The sequence below is a fragment of the Ammospiza nelsoni genome, chromosome 30 (assembly GCF_027579445.1).
Source record: "Ammospiza nelsoni isolate bAmmNel1 chromosome 30, bAmmNel1.pri, whole genome shotgun sequence".
NCBI lineage: Eukaryota > Metazoa > Chordata > Aves > Passeriformes > Passerellidae > Ammospiza > Ammospiza nelsoni.
In genome coordinates this window covers 1,956,874-1,977,766 of record NC_080662.1, presented here as the reverse complement: position 1 = coordinate 1,977,766, position 20,893 = coordinate 1,956,874, and the positions used below count along the sequence as shown (strand labels likewise).

The window sequence follows — 20,893 nt, the reverse complement described above, 5'->3', positions numbered from 1 at the left end:
CCCTGTGCCCAGGCTGGCCTGGGGGCTGTGTCCCTATGTCCCTGTGTCCGAGCCCCATGGCTATTGGGGCTATGCCTCCATCGTGGCCTGTGGCCACCTGGTGCCTGGCCGGGGGCTGTGCCAGGCTCTGTGACTATGGCTGCAGCAGGTGCCAGCTGGCACCTGGCGCTGGGGGCTCTGTCCCTGTGTCCAGCTCCATCATGCCCAGTGCCCACCTGGTGCCTGGCTCTGTCCCCGAGTCCATGGTCTGACTCTCTCATGGCCAGTGCCCAGCTGGTGCCTGGCTGGGGGCTGTGTCCCTGTGCTGTGGCTCCATCATGGCCAGTGCCCACCTGGCACCTGGCGCTGGGAGCTGTCAAACCTGCTGAGCCCTGATTGGCTGAAGCAGCTGCAGCTTCCCTGCGCCTCCTCATTGGCCCAGAAGTTGCAGCTGGACGCCGCTCCCTGATTGGTGGAGGCGGCTGCAGCCCGAGCCAGCTGACTTCCAAAACAGCTGCATCCGCCTTCTGATTGGCCGGCTTCCTGCATCCGCCTCCTGATTGGCCAGCTCAACCCGTTTCCTGATTGGTTGAAAAAGCTCGCAGCCAAGAGCCGTACCCTGATTGGCTGAGAAAGCTGCATTTCAATCCGCTTCCTGTTGGCCTAGCACCTTCAGTCTGCGTTCTGATTGGCTGAAAAGGATAGCTTTTTTCCAATTCGTCTTCTGATTGGCCGGAAGGAGGAGCTGCGGCCCCAGCGCGTTTCCCCATTGGCCAAGCGGCCGCTGCGCGTTTCCCCATCCATGTTCCCGGGCTGCCGCGCATGCGCAGAGGCGCGGCCGTGCGGGTGATGGCGGGAGCGATGGCGGCCGCGGGCGGCGGGGACTCGGACGGGGAGAGCGAGGAGCTGGTGCTGACCCCGGCCCAGCTGATCCAGAGCCTGGAGCAGGTACCGGGGCTGCAGCCACGGGCGGGGCTGTGGGGCGCTGGGGCTGAGGGTTCCCTCGGTTACACTCACAGCGTGCCTTCTTTCAGGCCTGGCTCAATGAGAAGTTTGCTCCGGAGCTGCTGGAGAGTAAACCTGAAATCATCGAGTGCGTGGTGGAGCAGCTGGACCACATGGTAGGTGTGAAAAATGAGTATTTGTGATTGGCTTTTCGCAAATATTAAAGTGAATGTTGTATGTGTTGTGTTAGAAAGTGATGCTGTGTTAATTCTCTTAAGTCGTGTGTTAAATATAGTTTTAGGTTGTAACAAAATGTTAAAATAGAAAGTATGCTATGTAAGATGCTTTTTTCCTAAAGAAAGGACTCGTAGTGAGATAGCATCCACAGGACACCTGGATATTTCAGAGAAAGAGAATTTATTGCTCCATTATCAGGAGAAATGAACTTCTTCCTGGCTCGCTGGGGCAGAACGATGCTGTCAGGATTATGAGAAAGAAGTTGACGATGACCAGACAGAATCCTGTGTTTGAATGGAATTTATGCATCATGGATGAGGTGCATGAAGATGCAACAGGCTGTTGCTTTTAAGGGTTAATCCTCTGTTAACGTGGGTCCTTTTTCGGGCTTATTTTGCCCAGAAAGAGGCACCTTGACTGTTCATAACTCTTTCTTTCTATTGTCTCATATTGTCCTAATCCAAATTGCCCAAATTATTATTACTCTAATTGTATACTATTTTTATAACAATTTTATTGCTGTTAAACTTTTAAAATTTTAAACCAACTGATTGGCATTTTCACAGTAGGTGCTCCTGGCTCGGGTGGGGTTTGGGCAGCCCTGCTTGCCTGAGGCTCTTTGGGAGTGCTGGGCTTGTTTGCTCCCCTGCCCCTGAGACAAAACTCTGAGTTTCTTCTTTGAGCTCGCCTTGGAAAGGGGCTCAAGTACACAAATTACATTTTGATGACCCAAAGTATGCTAAAGGAGGCAGTGAGCTTTGGGTCATCAAAAACAGCCTTAGTCTGGGCTTGTGGGTTCTGTGTACAAAACTTGTCTTCCTCTGTTATTTCTTTGATGTTTCAGCCATTGAATTTTAATTTCTTATTGCTTTTTTTTGTAGGAAGCCAACCTGAAACGGGCCAAGAAAGGAGACCTGAAGGTCAGTGTGCATCACATGGAGATCGAGAGGATCCGTTTCGTGCTCAGCAGCTACTTGAGGTGTCGGCTGGTGAAGGTAACACCGTGCAGCCCAGAGGGGAAAAAGGGGCATTTCAGGGGGATTTCACCTACACAGGGCCTCCTGCCTCAGCACAGCATTTCATTAAAGTGTCTTCTCTGAAGTGTAACTCAAATTAATTTCTTAATTTGGTGTTGTAATGCAGGAAGATCACAGCAGTGTTGATGACAATATTGTGAGTGCTGCTGGCTTCATCTGAGCCTGGGCTGGCACAGCTGAGCGTGTCCCACTCCTGTCCCTGTGTCCTTGTAGCTCGGTGATCCCACCTGGTGTCACAGTTACTTCAGGAGCAGGGATTTGGGCAGCCTGCAGCTCCTAGGGAATCCAGTGGAGAGTGGGGGTTTAAACACTGAACTGGTGAGAGATCTGTGTCATCCTTTTGGGTTGTGTTCCAATATCAGATAGAGAAGTTTTTTCCCCACATCCTGGAGAAGGAGAAGTCTCGAGCTGAAGGGGAGCCCTCCATTCTATCACCAGAGGAGTTTGCTTTTGCTACAGAGTGAGTAGGTTTTCAATGTACCTTCCTCCCCTTTTATAGATTAGAGAAACTTACCTGGGTGGTTTTGCTGAAGTTCTTGAGACTGTGAGCAGACAGTCTGAAGTAAGAATCAGTGTGTCTTACCACGAGGTTTCCTTGTGGGCAAAAAAGGAACTGAAAATGACTTTGAGTCAGCTACCAGGGTAGGCCAAGGGCCTGTCTTTGGCTGTGCCCATGGCCTGAGGATGAGAAGCTGTTTCTTATTCTTGTTTTGAGTCAATACTCTTCCTGCAGATTTGTATTTGATTAACCAACTCAATTCTTCAATGGTTTCTTTCAGGTATATGGCAAACACAGAGGCTTACCTGAAAAATGTGGCCCTGAAGCACATGCCTCCTAACCTGCAGAAAGTGTCTCTCCTGAAGTCAGGTGAGTCTCTCCAGACTCCAGGGTAATCTGAAAATTGTAAAAGCAGGTGAAAGCGTGGGGAGAGCTCCAGGGAACCCCAAATGTAAGGGCCAAGTCCTTGAGTTGAGCAAAGATGATGTGATGGTCATGTTGTAACACGGCTCCGTGCTGCTGCTGTCAAGTCCTGCCTTGCACTGAGGCTGAGCACACACATCTCGTTACAAGGCTCTGGTGTTCCCTTTGTTTGTCACCTGTCAGAGCCCTTGGTGCCCTGCAGAGGAATAGAAATGAGGGCTGAGCTTGTGCTCCCAATGTTTTGTCTGCAGTCCCAAAGCCCAACCTGGACTCCTTTGTGTTTCTGCGGGTGCTGGAGCGGCAGGAGAACATCCTGGTGGAGCCAGAGACGGATGAGCAGAGGTAGGGGGGCATTTCTGTGTGGGGTACAGGTGTCCCTGTGTCAGTATCACTGTGTCTCAGTGTCCCTGTCTCAGTGTCCCTGTGGGCAGCAGCAGCTCTCACCCCTGTTCCTGCAGGGAATATGCCATTGACCTGGAGGAGGGCTTGCAGCACCGCATTTCTGTGTGGGGTACAGGTGTCCCTGTGTCAGTGTCACTGTATCAGTGGGTGTCCATGTGTCTGTGTCCCTGTGCCAGTGTCCCTGTGGGCAGCAGCAGCTCTCACCCCCTGTCTCTGCAGGGAATATGCCATTGGCCTGGAGGAGGGCTTGCAGCACTGCATTTCTGTGTGGGGTACAGGTCTCGGTGGGTGTCCCTGTGTCTCAGTGGGTGTCCCTGTGTCTCAGTGTCCCTGTGCCAGTGTCCCTGTGGGCAGCAGCAGCTCTCACCCCCTGTCTCTGCAGGGAATATGCCATTGACCTGGAGGAGGGCTCGCAGCACCTGATCCGCTACAGAACCGTGGCCCCTCTGGTGGCCTCGGGGGCTGTGCAGCTCATCTGAGGGGACAGGTAAGCACCTGCAGGGAGGAGCAGCTACAGCTCCATCTCCCCTGCCCTCACCACCACAGTGGGGTCCCTGTGGGGCTGCCTGGGGGCTGGGTCCCCTCCCAGGGCCACATCCCCAGGTCCATGGCAGGCAGAGCAGGGTGGCACTGGAGGTGGGTACACAGTGTTCATGGTGGGTGTGAGGTTGAGGGAAGAGATGAGGATCTGACTCCGTATTTCAGAAGGCTTGATTTATTATTTTATGATATATATTACATTCAAACTATACTGAAATAATAGAAGAAAGGATTTCATCAGAAAGCTGGCTAAGAATAGAAAAAGAAAGAATGATGACAAAAGCTTCTCTCTTGGACTCTCTGTCTGAGCCAGCTGACTGTGATTGGCCATTAATTAGAAACAACCACATGAGACCAATCCCAGATGCACCTGTTGCATTCCACAGCAGCAGATAACCATTGTTTACATTTTGTTCCTGAGGCCTCCCAGCTTCTGAGGAGGAAAAATCCCAAGGAAAGGATTTTCCATAAAAGATGTCTGTGACATTGTACCACAGAGGCATTCACCACCCCCACAGCTCATCAGGCTCCTGATTGCCTGTGACATGCCCAGCAGACAATCCTTCCTGTGGCATTCCTGGCTGAGGGCAGGCTGTGTCACAGGGAAAGCTGCAGTGTGAAGCTGCTGCACTGCCTTTTTTAAGAGCAGTGGCAGATGGCATCACTAAAATGGATCAGCTGTGGTCATGGACTCAGGAGAAAGTAGTTTCTGCTGAGTGTCACCTCAGTACCCTCCCTGCAGAGGGTGAGGGGCTCTGGTACACTTTCAGGTTGCACTGTCAGACCCCCTTGTGCAGAAGCCACTGCTGAGGGAAGTTCACACAGTTCATTTTTGCTGGTCACACAAAGCAAAAGCTTTGGGAAGCTCACACAGTTCATTTTTGCTGGTCACACAAAGCAGAAGCTCCTCTGGCAGTGCTGCCCCATGCAGGACAAGCCAGGGTGTTGTGTGGTAGCTCAGAACCTGTGGCAAACAAGGGCTCATCAGGGCAGGGTTTCTCTTTCCTACATGAGGAGTGTCTGGGGAGCATCTTCCTCTGCAAAGCTGGGGGTGACACAGGGCATCTTGTAGTGTGAGTGGCTTTGCATGTGTGGTTTATAGTCTTCCTAATTAATCCATTTAGGTAAAGAAGATTCTTTTCAAGTATAGACATTAAGAGGGGGCTGGGTTTAATCCTGAGGAATCAGTAGCATGTTCCTCTGGACAGCCCTCCAGGAAGGGCTTGTGAAGTGTGTATTTACAGCCAGACAACTTCACAGAGGTGACTGAAGCTTCCAGACAAAATCCTTGTTAATCTGCTGCTGTGGAAGCGTGCTGCACAGGATCTGCCTGAGGAGAGTGCAGGTGGCACCTCTGCAGCCTTTCTCCTTGGCCCTGTTCAGTTTGAATGCTTGTCCTGACAGCTTGTGCTTGTCACATGGCTGCAGCAGCGTCAGGGGCATCTGTCCTCTCCTAGGGGCTGAATTTACCTGACCTGATGGTTTCCAGAGTGCCTGTGGTGGAGCTTGCAGCTGTGTCTTCATTCATGGCTAGGGAGGAGTATTACAGCGTCCTGAGTGGGTCGCTGCTGGTGAGAGAGAGACGGTGAATCTTGTATCTTGATCAGAAGGCTTGATTTATTAATATATGATATGATACATTATAGTTATACTAAAAAGAATATAGAGAGAGGTTTTGCAGAGCTGCTAGCTAAGCTGAGATAGAAAAGAATCCCAAACAAAGTTGTGTCCAGGGACTCAGTCCCCTCACTTGCCCTGGTGATTGGCCCTTAATTATAAACATAGAAAATGAGCCAATCAAGGTGAATCCTATTGCATTCCACAGCAGCTGATAATAATTGTTTACCTTCTCTTCGGGGGCCTCTGGCCTCCCGAAGACGCAGAAATCTGAAAGAAAGGATTTCTGTGGAGAAATGTCTGCGACAGAGGAGAGTGCAGATGGCTGAGATCAGTCAGGCTGCAGGTGAGAGTCACTTGTGGCACACCTGAAAATGTCACCTGAAAATGCTGTTGTGTCCTTCCAAGACTAAATGCACGGACATTTGTGTAACTGCTCACACTGCACCTCTGCAGTGTGAGTTTGAGGGGCATCTGTCTTCTCCTAGGGGCTGAACTTTACCTGAGTGTCATGGTTTGACACTGACCTGATGGTTTTCTGAAAATGCCGCCTGGTTTTGTGTCCTTCCATGACCAAATTCCCGTGTAACATCTGTGGAACTGCTCACACTGCACCTCTGCTCTGTCTGGGCTGGGGGAAGGAGAAATGTCCAGAACTTTATTGAGAAAATGATGGTTTTGGATTGTTCTTTAAATGGAGGAGAAGACACAGCAGGGCATCCACTTAATCTGTGCTGCTGGGAGAGAATGGGGAGAGTAGGGGCAGCTTTTCCAGTGTCTGTGGGTTCTGCTGTTGATGTCAAACACATTCCTTGTTCTCTGCTCTCCCCTGGGTGGAAATAGCTTGGGTTTACTCTCTGGACACAAAGCAGGTGGATGGTGAAGAGGTCACAGGCAGGGCACTGATGCTGAGCTGCAATTTCCCTGCCTGAGCCAGAACTGCTCTCCTGGGGCCGAGAGAAAGGTGGGACAACTTTCATTGCTAGGAAGACTCATGTTTGTGTTCTCTACCCTAGGTTGGGGGGTTTGCACTGTCAGCCCAAGATGATGTGTTCAAAGCATGTTTTTGCATCATATTTTTGCCAGCTGGGCACTGGGTTCAAGCTCACTTTGGCCAGTCTTGCATTGTGCTGCAGACATGGTGGTGAAAGCCATGTAGAAATGTTGGTAGGTCGGTCAGCTGTGTCATGAGCTGATGAAAATCTGTGCTGTCAGCAGGAGCAATCAGGGCTGCTTAACATAAATGGCTGGACAGCTCTGGGGAGATTAGCAAGGAGAACAAGGCAAGGGTGATCTGCTTTAGGTGACAGTCTTTACTGTCAAGGAGTCACATGTGACCTGAACAGTGAGGGTGATTTTCATTAGAGATGTCAGGGACACCACGTTATCTCTTGCGTGTGAGCAAATTTCCTTCTCAGTGCACACATCCAGGGTAAGAACTTCTGAGCTGGTAGAGCATGAGCTGGAGGTCTGGGGTTTTCTTAGACACCCTGGAAATAGCTGTCTGTGGAGAAATATAGGAGAAGGGGTGTATGAAAGCAATTCAAGCCTCCCCCATTAAAGCCTGGGTGAGAGGAACATATGAAAGTCCAAAGTAAGAGGAAAATATTAAAGCCTAGGTTTGAGGAACATGTTAAAGCCTGGGTAAGAGGAACATATGAAAGTCCAAAGTAAGAGGAAAATATTAAAGCCCGGGTAAGAGGAACATATTAAAGCCTAGGTCTGAGGAACATATTAAAGTCCAAAGTAAAAGGAACATGTTAAAGCCCGGGTAAGAGGAATGTCCCCCTTTCTCCCAGAGCTCACTCCCGTTGTTGATATTGCACAGCTGCTTCTCCTCCAAAGGCACTCGTGTTTTTCTGGTACCAGGGCCCATTTTTGTGCTGTTCCCTCTCCCCGGTCCCGGTCCCGGTCCCTCTCCGGGAGTAGCGCAGCCCCCCAGGGGGCGGGGCGAGGCGGCGCAGCGCGCTCCCATTGGCCGGCGGGGAGCGCAGGGCGGCGCTGATTGGCCGGGGCGGGGTGTCCCGGCCGCGGGCGCTCCCACGGCTCCATTGATGCGGAGCGGGCGCGGCGGGAGCGCAGCGGAGCGGGCGGGACGCGATGAGCTGCGGCGAGTGAGCGGGGCCGGGCCGGGTGGGACGGGGGGCTCGCCGGGGCCGCGCCGCCTGACCCCCTCCTGTTGGTCTCTAGGCTTTTCCAGGTGTGCAGCGGGCGGGCTGTGGCCCCGCCAGCCATGCCCGTGGACCTGGCCGTGCGGCTGTGCCTGAGCCATTCGCCCCCCATCCGCAAACTGCTGAACTCCTACGAGGAGCTGCGGGGCAACCGAGGCCGCAAACCCCTCCGATCCTGTCTCAACCAGAAGCTGAGCGCAGAACCTGAGCCAGAGAGGCGAGACAAGGGCTCCAAGGGCCAGAAGAAGAAGCAGGTTGTGTTTGCTGATATGAAAGGGCTCTCGCTGACAGCTGTCCGCTTCTTCTCAAAGATTGAGGAGGACCTCTGCGATTTGCAGCATGCCCTGTCAGACCTTGCTGGTTTCAGACCTAAGAAAAGCCCCCTGTGGGAAGCGGGCAGGTACGTGCTGGACTTCCCACAGCCGTCTGCAAACTACGTGGCTTTCAGGAACAGCCTGCACAGCAACTTGGTGTGCCTGGAGAGCTGTGTGATCCAGGGCCGGGCTCTGTCAGGGACAGTGAAGGTTCAAAACATCGAGTACGAGAAGAAAGTGATGGTCCGTATCACCTTTGATGGCTGGAAGAGCTTCAGGGACGTCCCTTGCCAGTACATGCACAGCACGTACGGCTCAGCCGACACGGACATCTTCACTTTTGAGCTTACCCTGCCCAAACCATCCATTTCCCACAGGGGTGCAGAGTTCTGCATCTCCTTCCAGTGTGGACAAAAGACCCACTGGGACAACAACCACGGGAAGAACTACAAGATCTGCCAGGTGGGCGTGATCCGCCCTGCCTCCTGTGCTGTGAAGAGCGCCAGCAGGGCCTGGGAGCACCTTGGCACCTCTGGGGCTGCTGCTCTAGTGCTGTCTCACCTGCAGACCTGGCGGCATTCAGAGACCCAGGCTCCTTATTGGTAGTGTGGGGACATGTAGGTGCCCTCCCAGTCCCTTGGGGAGGGGTCAGCTGCAGAAGATGCTCCTCACATTTTTGTTAGCTCCTTCGTGGCCTGCTGCTCCATGAGCAGCCGCCAGTCACTGCAGAAGCTTCTTCGCTTCTTGCTGCTGCTCCAGCGGCTGGAAGCTGCTGCTTGAAGCAACTCCTTCGTGTAGGTTCTCAGGGCAACACGAGAGTAGGGGCAGGGCTGCGGGCTGGGAGCCAGGCCGGGAGCCGCGGTGCCCGGTGCTGCCCAAGTGCCTTGTGTGGAGGGAGGGGGCACCATCCTGGCCTCCCGAGAAGAGCTCACCGCGGGCTCGCTGTGCCGGGAGTGGGTGCCTGCGGTGGTTGGTGCTGTAACGGGGAGTTTATTATATAATAAAGTGACGGCGTTTGGCGACTCCTGCCTCCTGTGCGCCTCCGGGGCTGGGGCGGGGCCGGGCCCTCAGCGGGCGGCGGGAGGGACGCGCGGGCGCCCCCTGGCGGAGCCGGCGGTGCAGTGAGCGGCGCGGCCTGGCGGGCGCGGCCCCGCGGGCGGCGCGCTGACGCCACGCACGCAGCGCGGTGCGGGGGCGCGCACGGCACGTGGCGGGGCGGAGCGGGGCCCGGTGGCGGCGGCGGCGGCGGCGGCAGCAGGTGAGTGACTGAGATAGTGAGTGAGTGACCGAACGCTCGCGGCGGCCTCCGCGCCCCTTCCCGCCCCGCACGGGCCCGGCAGAAAAGCCGCGGCCCGCCCGCCGTTATCCCCGGGAGCGCGGCCTCCCTCAGGCCGCGCCGCAGTGCCCCCCGCGCCGGCCCCGCGCGTCCCCGCGCCGCGCGCACCGAGCACGAAGGGCGTCGGGAGGGCCGGGCCTGGCCCCGCCGCGCTCCCGGGGAACCGAGCTGCGATCCACGCTCGCCGCGGCCCCGGTCCGGCCGTTATGCCGCTGTGCCGAGCGGTGAATCGCTGCGGCCCCGGCACAGCGGAGCGGGCTCTGTGCCTGCCGGGCCCGCCCGGCCGTGCCTCAGCCCGGGGCGGGGCCGGAGGGGCGGCTGCGGGCGGCGGGAGCCCGCGGGCAGGGCCGCAGCACACGTGGGCTGTGCCGTGCCGGTGACTGGGGCACGGGAGTCGCGGCTGAGTCCTCACGGAGCGCTGCCGCCTCAGGGGCCCGTGTGACCGGTCCTGCCTGTGATGGGGGACAGCGGTGGCATCATGGACACGTGTGGGTGACGAGCCGACGGTACACGGTCTGTGTGTCACCGTGAAGCGCTAACGCTATTCTTGGCGTTACTGGTACAGCAGTGTTTAATCAGCAGCTGGAACACAGTGTACAGGGGAGCAAGAGGATCTTTACAGACTCTCCTTTGCTCTGTGTGCTTTTCTGTTAAATCCCATCCTCGGGTAGCCTGTGGATGTGGTGTCCAGAGGGCAGGCTCTCCTGAGTATACTAATTTTTTATCATAAGGCACTGCTGACCCTGTGGGTATGGGACCTTTGGCTGGTCCCTGTGCCCCGGCGAGTTCTTCTTTGACTAATCATGAGCTGTAATTCTCCCCTTAGGGGCTAACTTCCTGTCCTGCACTGTTTGTAAATCTGCCCTTTGTCACTGGGGATGAGACAGGAGCAGAGGAAGTGATGCCTGTCCAGGAATCTCGGTGCCTGACTTCCTCACTTCTCTCGGATGCCCCTGAAATGAGAGACATGATAAGGGCTTCGTCACGAGGAAGGGTTTTCTGTCACTTCTTTCCTGTACTCGAGACCTGATTGCAGCATCCTGTGCCGTAGGCGTGGCTCTGGATGAGTGTGCATGGTATGACCGTACAGGATGAATGGCAGCAGGAGGTGATTCCCTGGGCTGTGACAGTGACAGGCCGTAGCTAGAGTATCAGAGTTGCTGATATAGAGTCTCAGTCTTGCTGTGGGGAGCTGCTGTGAATGGTGTGACCTCAGCCCAGGTACTGCCTTGCAGGTTTCAGAGCCCGCTGTCTCTGCGTTGGCATCTCTCCGGTCTGCAGACTCCAGTGCTGTCCTCCTCCTCCTCTGCTGCTGCTGGCATGTGAGTGCCACATCTGCCAAGGAGCCAACTTGCTGTTTGGAAGCTTTCCAGGAGCACAAGCTTTCATTGGTGTCTGTGATGACCCTTCAGCGTGAGCGGATGCCAGGGGCCTCCAGAACTGAACCGGGTCCAGGCGTCATGCGAGGAGCAGCCGTGCTGGTGCCCGTGCCCTCGTGGCCAGAGCAATAATAGCTGCACACACGGTAGGCTCCTGTGAGTGCCAACTCCCTCGATCTCCTCCAATGCAGGCTCAGGGATGGACTCCACCTTGTCCCTCTGAAGAGACTCTGCATGCTCTCAGCAGCCCCCAGGGCATTCTGCTGCCAGATTCTCCAGGAGCTGCCCCGCAGCAGGACTTGCTCAGTGGCAGCCTGGGAGGGGATCAGTTCCTGCACTCGTGTTGCTGCCCTGCCCGTGGACAAAGCCGTGTGTGTGCTCTGAGCTCTTTGGCCTGCATCGTCTGAACTCAGCCGAGCTCCTGGCAGACTCTGGGCTTGTTTTCCCAAGTGCTCTCTCTGATCCTGTGGCATTCCCTGTCTCAGAGCCCCGAGAGGATGTGAACTTTGGAATGGGGTCTCCGAGCACGCTGCAGACTCGGTGCATGTGTGACACTGTTGCTGACTAACAGGAGGATTGGTTCAGTGCTGTGAGCAGCCCTTGTGTCTGGCTGCAGGGCACCAGCCTTGCCTGGGCCCTTCACCATGTTCCTCCTGCTGCCCTTTGACAGCCTAGTGGTTAATCTCTTGGGGATTTCCATAACTGTCCTCTTCACTCTGCTCCTGGTTTTCATCATCGTGCCAGCCATTTTTGGAGTCTCCTTCGGCATCCGCAAGGTTTACATGAAAACTTTATTAAAGATTTTTCAGGTAAGTCGTATTTTCAGAGTGTTCTCTGTGTTTACAGAGGTTTTTCCAAGCATGGAAGAGAGGCTTTTGCCTCAGGAGGGGATTTTGGGTGACTAGAGTGGAAGATAGGGCTGTGGATGTTGTGCTACTGCCAGCTGACCTCTGACTCATCTCAGGCTGTTTTTTCCCTGTAATTAATCTAGTAAATCTTCAAGTAAAGCAATAGTCTGGCAAGGTACAGGATGTGAGGGGGAGCTTGGAGGGGTTCATGTCCCAGTCAGGGCAGGGTGCTGCTGCACTGGTGTCAGCTGTGATGAGGAGGGACCAGAGCCAGCAGGCTGCTCCTGTCTGAGTCACATTTGGAGGAAACAAGAGCAGAGGAAGCAAGGCAGGACATTTGTGCTGCAAGCCCTGAGTGGTCTGTGGCCAAAACCCAGAGCTCTCCACATGCTGCTGTCCTGGAGTGTCACCTACTGAGCCCTGCCTGGACCTGCTGCCTTGGAGGACAACCAGCAGCCCTTGCCCACCCTCTTGGCACAGAGAGGCCAAGTGGAATTTTCCAGCTTGTTGTCATGCTGTTCCCTTGCCTGCCTTTGGTGGACTAATTTTATGGGCTGTCTCTGAGCCAACACCTCTTGAAGCAAGTTCCTGACCAGACCAGAATTTTTTATTTACTAGGAGTAGTAGGTAAAGCCTATACCACCCTACCCTGGTAGCCCAGGTGAAACAAAGTGTTTGCTAGGGAGATTTTAGGCTCTTAAATACGGAGTTTGTGCTGCTAAAGGATGTGTGGTGTAGCTACTGCTGTTGGAACAGGGCTGATTGTCCCCAGAGTATCCCTGGACTGGAGCTCACAGCGTTCAGCTCTTTAAACTCTTGAGTCCTCCCAAAAACCTGAGGTATAAATGGGAAGGCCCTGGGCTTTGTTTTTAACACAGGTATCAGAAGACCTGACTACAAATTTACTGACTGAAGTTGGCAGAAAAAAAGTTTTAAAAAGAACTTTTCACAATGTTTTCTTTTTTTTCCCCTCTTCCTTCAATTCAGGAACATTTACTCTCCACACCTATATTGGTGTTTGAAACTATTTTTCTGAAAAGACTGGGAAGTCTATTCCACCTTTTATTGAAGGATTTTAGTGGCTGGATAGAGGAGCACTCATGCACAACTGGTCACTGATTTGGTGGAAATTAAATTTGACCATAGATTTGTATTTTGGAGGGCTATTTCCCAGCACTCAAGGTTAATATTGGGAACCCAGAGGGGCAGCACCTGGGAGTGTTGTGGGGCACAGCCTGGCAGCAGCACAGCTGTGTTGGTGGCAGGGAGGGCACCTACCTGGTGCCTCTCAGGTGGGAGTCTGGGTTTGCTGCTGCCACAGTCAGGAGATGAGCTGGCCTTGCAAGCACTGCCTTCCCCATAGGCTGCTGAGCTCCTGTGAGGTCACAGCTCCTCTCCTGACCTCTGGGATGGCAGCATCCAGGCAGCCTTGTGCAATGCTGGAGTGTGGCTGCTGGCAGAGGCAGCTGCAAGGTGAGCAGCTGTGTGCAATCAGCATTCCCTCATTGCTGCCTCCTGGTATGGGCTCAGATTGGGATGCTCTTCCCAATCCCAACTTCCCTCCTCACAGAGAAACACATTGTACACAAATCCTTCTTCTTCAGAAGCTTCTCCTTCCAGGCCTTGTATGAATTACAGGCTGTGAAGGTTATTTGGAGGGCAGGCAGGGATTCTGCACAGAAATACAGCCTGCAGTTTGTGCTGCTGCCCTTGAAAATTAGCTGATAGAACAAGTAGTCCTGGCACAGGGTTTGGCAACCAGCTGTCTGAGGGTGCTTGCTGCTGCTGTTTTGGGCAGATTGCTGAGCTGAGAAGCAGCAGCAGCCATCAGCTGAATCAGAGGGGACAGGATCCCTTCCCATCCTCAGCCTGATGTGTCAGCAGCAACCTGAAAACAGTCTCTGCTTTGAATTTGGAAGAAACAAGGGTTGAAGGGTAGCACTGGTGCCCTGACCAGCTTCCTACAGTGTGCTGCAGACAGCCCAGAAGCTGTGCAGTGGCAACCACGTGTGCAAGGTGCAGCAGAGCTGAGAGATCACAGAAACTGCAGAAAACCTTGCTGTGCCATCTCAGCACTGAGCTGAGAGGTCACAGAAACTGCAGAAAACCTTGCTATGCCATCTCACCACTGAGCTAAGAGGTCACAGAAACTGCAGAAAACCTTGCTGTGCCATCTCACCACTGAACTCTTCCTCCCTGTGGCACTCCCAGTTTCCCGGGCCAGTCTCTGTTTCCACCTCAGCTGGGTTCATCACTCACTCTTTCTTTTTTGTATGGAAGCCTCCTGCTTTAGCCCCATCTTCTCTCCTGCACTATGGTCCTTCCTGAAAGCCAGCTCTGAAGTGGGCAGTAGTGTGGAGTTTCTTGCCAATCTTGGTCGTCCTGTCTGTCTTGCAGTGGGCAACACTAAGAATAGAGCGTGGTGCCAAGGAGAAGAACCATCCCTTGTACAAGCCCTATGTCAATGGTGAGATCCTGCCCTGCATGGGTACATGGAGATCAAAATTCTTGTGGGGACGTGGGGTAAATGTGGTGTCTGAGCTGCTGGGAAATCTTTTCCATGTGGGAGGGAGTTGTAGAGAGCTCTGTTTCATGAGGGAGCACCCTGGCAGTGGGGAGGGAAGGGAAGAGGACCCTGAGGAGGGTGACTTTTGTCTCTCTTAGAGCGGGCAAGTCCCATTTTGCTGAGAGCTGCCTGTGGTGTGTCGCAGGTATCATTGCAAAGGAGCCAACGTCCCTGGAGGAGGAGATCAAGGAGCTGCGCCGCAGCGGCAGCGGCAAAGCCCTGGACACGCCCGAGTTTGAGCTCTCGGACATTTTCTATTTCTGCCGCAAAGGCATCGAGACCATCATGGATGATGAAGTGACCAAGAGATTCTCAGCTGAAGAGCTGGAGTCCTGGAACCTGCTCAGCAGGACCAACTACAACTTCCAGTACATCAGCCTGCGCCTCACTGTGCTCTGGGGGCTCGGGGTGCTCATCCGCTACTGCTTCCTCCTGCCCCTCAGGTGGGTCCTGATCCTGGCCCCTGCCTGCCAGAACGTGCTGCTGGCCTGGTTTTTCTAGCATGTTCTTCTTTCTGCAGGATAGCCCTGGCATTTACTGGCATCAGCTTGTTGGTGACTGGTACCACAGTGGTGGGATATTTGCCAAATGGAAGGTGAGTGCATCTTTGAGGGAGAAGCAGATGGGGAGCGCTCCATCCTTATATATAATCCTGAAATTTCCCTACAAAGCTTTGTGTTCTACCACCTGCAGGCAGAGCAGGTGGTCTCTGAGGAATGGGCACCCTGTAATTTTCAACAAAAGGCTTAGATGTGAGCACTAAGCCTGTGGCAAAGCGCTGTGGCCTCTGAAAAAAATAATAACAGAAAAGAGCAAAGGCCAAAATTTTATTCTCTTGAGTTAAGAATCAGTGATCATAAGCTGACAGCAGAGCTCAGGGCATGCTGTGTTTCTGTAGGAGATTTCACTGGGCTGAGTGGCACTGTTACAGGGGATATTGTAGTACATGCTATTTATATTGTGTATACATAATATATACAATATTGTATATATATAGTATATCTATAATATATAATATATAATATATAATATATAATATATAATATATAATATATAATATATAATATATAAAATGTATATCACATATATAATGTATATAATGTATATAAAATATATATAATATGCAATATATAGAATATATAGAATATATAGAATATATAGAATATATAGAATGGGGAGTGATGTTCTCTGTCCTGGGCTGCAGGTGTAAGGATTTCCTGAGCAAACACGTGCACCTGATGTGCTACAGGATCTGTGTGCGTGCCCTCACAGCCATCATCACCTACCATGACAGGTAAGGGCTGTGTGCTCCAGGCTGTCCCTGCCCAGGGGTGCTCCATGCTGGGCATTATGGAGCTCTCATGCTTCTTTCCTCTTTCTTCACCTCTGCCTTTGTTTTGTAGAGAGAACAGACCCCGAAATGGAGGCATCTGTGTGGCCAATCACACCTCCCCCATTGATGTGATCATCCTGGCCAGTGATGGCTACTATGCCATGGTAAGGTACCAGCTCTGCCTGCATGGAGGGGGCAGCAAAGCTTGTTGTGGGGCAGCAAGAGTCCTTTGAGCATGTAGAACTTCTTGGCCCTGCATTACACAGTGGGGCACTGTTGTCTGTGGTGTGCAAGCTCAGCCTGGAGCTCAGAGCACCAGGGGTCTGTGGGTGCAGCTTTGCAAGAAGAGCTCTGGGCTTTGCTGTTGCTGGAAGAGAAAAGTTCTTCCCCATGGGGAAAGCCCTTGGGGTTTGCTGTGTCTGTCTTTCTGATCACAGCCTGGGGCTTTTCCTCTTAGCCTTTCCAGAGGGCAGGAAGATAAACCTCAGTCTGGCTGTGAATGCAGCTTTGACTTTTGTGTGTGCCCAGGTCTTGTAAGTTGTGTGTTCTTGCCCTGTTCAGGTGGGTCAGATCCATGGAGGGCTCATGGGTGTGATCCAGAGAGCCATGGTGAAAGCTTGTCCCCACGTCTGGTTCGAGCGCTCCGAGGTCAAGGATCGTCACCTCGTGGCCAGAAGGTGTGACAGTGGGTGACAGTGGGTGACAGTGGGTGACAGTGGGTGACAGCTGCCTGCAGGGTGCCTCTGAGGGCTGGGAGAGGTACAGAGCTGCTCACCTCCCTTGGATGAGGCCTCATAAGTGCTGGGAGATTGTGCCCCTGTTTTTGCAGCCTGATAGTGCCTGGTGACTGCAGGGTGTGGGTTATGTGCTGTGTGGATTGTTACTGAGGGTGTCTGTCCCTTCTGCTGATTTTTGACATTCTTCTCTTTAGGCTCACAGAACATGTCCAGGACAAAAGCAAGCTGCCCATTCTTATTTTTCCAGAAGGTGAGTGCAATGAGGCCAGAGAAGCACCAGGTGGAGAAGGCACCTTGAGACAGCACCAATCTCTGTTCCTTTCCTTCTCACATAGCCAAGAGCTTGAGACCCTGCAGTGAGACAAAAGGGACACTGTGTCTTTAGAGCTGAGTGAGCCTAGAGTGACACACATGATGTCCCAGTGACCCTTTCTGTGCACACAGAGAGCAGGGCTTGGACAGAGAATTGCAGAGAGTTGCTGGGTTCCTGTTGCCCTGCCCTTAAGCTTAGACTTCTGGCCTGATTTGCAGAGGAAAGTTAAGATTGTGCTTGCCTCTTACAGGAACCTGCATCAACAACACATCTGTGATGATGTTCAAAAAGGGGAGCTTCGAAATTGGAGCTACAGTTTACCCTGTAGCCATCAAGGTATGACAAGGCACAAGTCTGTCTGTCCCTCTGTACCTCTGTCCTGGCAGCCCAGCCCAGCCTGCTCTGAGGGCACAGGGAAGCTGAGGTCACTCCATGTAGTGAGCTGAGCTTTAGCTCAGTTTGGGCTTGAAGTTGGAGCCTCAGAGACACTTCATGAACTCTTCTGCCTTTTAGTATGACCCACAGTTTGGAGATGCCTTTTGGAACAGCAGCAAGTATGGCATGGTGACCTACCTCCTGAGGATGATGACCAGCTGGGCCATTGTCTGCAGTGTCTGGTACTTGCCCCCAATGACCAGGCAGGTAAGGTGACCCAGATGTGTGACCACTTTCCTGTGTGTCCCTTTGCTCCTGCTGATCACTCTTGTTTTGCCCCAGCCCGAAGAGGACGCAGTGCAGTTTGCCAATCGAGTGAAGTCAGCCATTGCCAGGCAGGGGGGCCTTGTGGATCTGCTCTGGTGAGTCCCAGCAGGCTTTTCTCTTCCTGGTGCCAGAGTTCCTTGTCCTGGGATGTGCTCATGGGCTGCAGAGCTCCATTTGTTTCTTGCTTAGAGTAGAACAGGGTAGGATAAAGTTCTACCCCCTTACTTAGGGTAGGGTAAAGTTCTACCCCCTTGCTCAGGGTAGAGCAAGGGGAGGAATGTCATTCTGTAGTAGGCACCAAAATCTTTGCATCTTCTGTATGCTGGGCATCAGAGCTTCATTCTGTGATTGTGGCTTGCATTGGGATGCCCTGGGTTTGGCTTGTTTCCGCTCAGCAAGGTGTGTTCAGCTTGGGAACTTGCTTTCCTAGGCACTGAGGGCTCAGAGCTCAGGAGGCAGGCTGGCAGTCTCCTGTAGCTCTGCTAGAGTAGCTCATGTTTCTGGCAGAGCTGCTATTTTGAGCTCAGTGTGCAGGGCCATGGGGGCAGCTCCTGGCAGAACCAGGTAAGGAAGTGATGCCCTTTGGGGACAGGTGTGCCCTGGCAGCACGTGGCACTGGAATTCTGACTTGCCCAGATGAAGATGGTGCCTGCCTGCAGCCTCTCTGATACGACTCTCTCCCCAGGGATGGAGGACTGAAAAGGGAGAAGGTGAAAGATGCCTTCAAGGAGGAGCAGCAGAAACTCTACAGCAAAATGATTGTAGGCAGCCACGAGGACCGGAGCCGCTCCTGAGTGTGCTGCCTCCAGCACTGCCACCTGCTCCAGCACAGCCAGGGCTTGTCTGGAGAACTCTCAACTCAATCTTTGGACTTGGGCTCCTCCAGAGCTGCTGGGACTCGCTTTTGCATCCTCTGGCTGTTGTTTTGAGGAGCACTAATGCTGCCTGGAGTCTTTGGGCAGCTCATGGCAAAGATGCCTTCTTGTTACTGTTACAGCGAAGCCCCGTGCAGGGGCAGTATTAAAAGAAACTCTGATGGTGTCATGTGCTTCCATCTGGTGTGTCCAGCCCCAGGGAAGGACTGGGGTCATGTGCATGTGTGTCATCACAGGTCTCTCACAACACAACAGCTGCTGAGCTGGGCTGAAATTGGCTGCCTTGACAACCAGGGGAATCCTCATCAGCCTGTCCCACTCATGTGTGAGGCACAAACCCCTTAGGAGCAGCATGTGCCTCTCAGGCCATTTTCAGATCCACTTCCAGGAGAAATCTTTTTCTTTCGCCACCTTGCTGTCAGCTTGACCCAGACTGTTGCTTCTACAGTGTCTGAGTAGCAGCCTCTTCCCTGCTCCTGGTGCAGTAAGGATCACACTCCTTGGAAATCCTTTCCTTACTCCTTGGAAATCTCCCTCTGTCCCCTGGGGCTGTGGGGTGCCAGGTGTCCCCCCAGTGGCAGGTGGGGCTCCTGAGGAATCTCTACATGCTCTAGTGGGAGCCTGGAGTGTGTAGGAGAGCCCAAGACTTCATGGCTAGGGCAGCAAATCCCTTTTCAAATATCTCCTGAGGGAAACTGGCATCTGAGCTTGTCATGCACGCACAAAAACTGAAATCTTGTGCTGGAGGTGGTGCCCCTTTTTGCTCTGCACGTAAATTATTTGGTAAAACAACTTGCATTTGAGCATTTCTCCCATGTGCTTTCCCATTTTCCTTACATTCCTACAAACTTGGGCACTTCTCTGGGTTCTCTTCTGCAGGCACTGCTACCTGCTGAAACCTGCTTGCATTTTCTACTGCTCTGGAGAAGGCAGTTCCAAAGTGCCTCCTTTGTACTTTGAGTATTTGTTGGGAAGGGCATCTGCCATGCCAGGTGAGGACAGCTGCTCTGTGTAAGTGGCCTTAAATCTGAATTTTCACTTTTTAAATTTCCTGATGGAACTTTGCTGCTCTGGCTGCCAGCTCAGGGGCCATTTGGATGAAGAGCCCTGCTCTGGGGAGGCACAGTGAGTTGTGGGTTGCTGAGGCAGTGCTGTGGATGGCCCTGCAGCTGGGGACACACCTGGGGACAGGGACATCACTGCCTGCTGATCTCCTTCACTTCACCCCGTTCAGCAGCCCCTCCTGAGGGGGACAGCCCTACCAAGGGCTGTGTCCCCAGAGCTCTCCTCTCTGAGGGTGGCACAGACGTTTCCTCCGCGTGCTCAGCCTTGCCCTGCCCTCAGGCACTTGGATCCAGCTGCAGGTGCCTGCAGAGCCAACCTGCAGAGCCAGCCTGCAGAGCCCTCCTCAGCTCTGCAGGACATGCAGCCACCCTGCAGTGCTTGGGGACAGTCCCCAGCAGCGTTCAGGACACTCCACAGCAGGCAGGGAGCTGGCTGGACAGGTTAGGAGGCACACATCCATCTTCTCTTGCCTCTCCCACCCCATGCCCCCAGTCAATACGTCTCTCTCCGATGAGAAAGTTAATAAATTTAGCTCTAGATTAAAAGTATCGATCATTTCATTTGGAAGCCATAAATAACCAGGGGGGGAGCACTGGGTGGCCCACGGGGTAGGGGCTGCTGGCTCTGGCTGCAGCAGCCGTGCACCCCACTGGGGCCAGGAGCCCTCATATGCATTCTGCCCGGCTGCTGGCATTGATTTGCTATTAGTCTCCACGCACCACCCAGTAGCACATCATTCCCGGAGCTGCTATTAATGGCCTTTTGATAAATAATCACTTGTAAGTCAATAAATTTTTATTAAACAGTGTGGTGCTTTGATTTATGAAAATCCGACGGGGTTTGTCTGCGAGGAAAGCGATGCGGAATTGAAGCGGAGCTGCCATCCATCTGCCTGCCAGCCTGGCCTGCCTTGTTCTGCACCTCCCGTGTGCCTCCTGCCTCTGCCCGCACACCCTGAGGCTGCCTGGCACCGGGCACAGCCTGGCAGAGCTGCCGATTGCTCCCCAGCACTGATGGGCACAGCAGCAATGCTCAAATTTGGAGCCGAGCACAAGGAGAAGGGTCAGTCCTGCCCACCTGGCTGATCCCTGTGTGGATCTGCACTGTTTGGGGTGCTGTCTCAACGTGGGGATGCACAGGGCAGCCAGGCTGCAGCAGCCATTTGTCACTCTCCCTGGCTACAGCAGGCCCTTTGCCACCTGCTTTATTTGTCTCCCAGCCCTGACGTGGCATCAGACAGGTGTTAAACTACTTAATCACTTTAAAATTGTTTTAATTTTCTGTTTTGTATTGATCTCCACAGCACCAATTAATCAGCTCACTGGACCAGGCAGTTAGTACATTAAAAATTGTCAGCCGAGCTGGGGGCAGCTTAGAAAATGTTAAAAAAATATCCCAGCAGCAGCAGCCCCTCACTTCTCCCACCATGTGGAACCTGCTGCTGCTGCTGAGTGCTGGCTCTGTCCACAGAGTGATGTGTCCCTTCCTGGTGGCACTGTCACTGTGCTCCCAAGGGAGCTCCCTGCCATCCCAAAGCTCCATCAGCTCTGTCCTGGCCCAGCATTTGTCCCATGG

The 20,893-nt window shown here is 53.4% G+C and overlaps 3 protein-coding genes across 3 annotated transcripts; all 3 read left to right on the top strand.

Annotated features, from left to right (window-relative positions):
- Positions 1-739: 739 nt before the first annotated feature.
- On the top strand, positions 740-7,994 carry GINS4 (GINS complex subunit 4). The gene is made up of 8 exons (XM_059490812.1): positions 740-927; positions 1,014-1,100; positions 2,043-2,156; positions 2,561-2,658; positions 2,978-3,066; positions 3,372-3,462; positions 3,905-4,009; positions 7,870-7,994. Exons 1-7 carry the CDS (start codon positions 802-804, stop codon positions 3,999-4,001), a joined length of 702 nt encoding a protein of 233 aa, XP_059346795.1. The 5' UTR covers positions 740-801; the 3' UTR covers positions 4,002-4,009; positions 7,870-7,994.
- LOC132085364 (protein phosphatase 1 regulatory subunit 3C-B-like) lies at positions 7,913-9,186 on the top strand. Its single transcript, XM_059490811.1, has one exon. It carries the CDS (start codon positions 7,913-7,915, stop codon positions 8,768-8,770), a length of 858 nt encoding a protein of 285 aa, XP_059346794.1. The 3' UTR covers positions 8,771-9,186.
- A 210-nt stretch (positions 9,187-9,396) lies between these two features.
- GPAT4 (glycerol-3-phosphate acyltransferase 4) lies at positions 9,397-18,420 on the top strand. Its single transcript, XM_059490928.1, has 13 exons — positions 9,397-9,422; positions 10,736-11,688; positions 14,125-14,194; positions 14,439-14,736; positions 14,814-14,888; positions 15,498-15,587; positions 15,697-15,790; positions 16,188-16,303; positions 16,558-16,613; positions 16,927-17,012; positions 17,190-17,318; positions 17,394-17,473; positions 18,064-18,420. Exons 2-13 carry the CDS (start codon positions 11,524-11,526, stop codon positions 18,170-18,172), a joined length of 1,368 nt encoding a protein of 455 aa, XP_059346911.1. The 5' UTR covers positions 9,397-9,422; positions 10,736-11,523; the 3' UTR covers positions 18,173-18,420.
- The last annotated feature ends 2,473 nt before the right edge of the window (positions 18,421-20,893 follow it).

What these genes read in the sequence shown, in the direction of transcription:
- GINS4 (XM_059490812.1), top strand. Translation starts at nt 802, where the DNA reads ATGCGCAGAGGCGCGGCCGTGCGGGTGATGGCGGGAGCGATGGCGGCC. An exon ending in TGAGGTGTCGGCTGGTGAAG is followed by an intron (nt 2,157 to 2,560) that starts GTAACACCGTGC and finishes TTCCAATATCAG; the next exon opens with ATAGAGAAGTTTTTTCCCCA. An exon ending in AGTGTCTCTCCTGAAGTCAG is followed by an intron (nt 3,067 to 3,371) that starts GTGAGTCTCTCC and finishes TTTTGTCTGCAG; the next exon opens with TCCCAAAGCCCAACCTGGAC.
- LOC132085364 (XM_059490811.1), top strand. Translation starts at nt 7,913, where the DNA reads ATGCCCGTGGACCTGGCCGTGCGGCTGTGCCTGAGCCATTCGCCCCCC.
- GPAT4 (XM_059490928.1), top strand. Translation starts at nt 11,524, where the DNA reads ATGTTCCTCCTGCTGCCCTTTGACAGCCTAGTGGTTAATCTCTTGGGG. An exon ending in GTGATGGCTACTATGCCATG is followed by an intron (nt 15,791 to 16,187) that starts GTAAGGTACCAG and finishes TGCCCTGTTCAG; the next exon opens with GTGGGTCAGATCCATGGAGG. An exon ending in TGCCCCCAATGACCAGGCAG is followed by an intron (nt 17,319 to 17,393) that starts GTAAGGTGACCC and finishes GTTTTGCCCCAG; the next exon opens with CCCGAAGAGGACGCAGTGCA.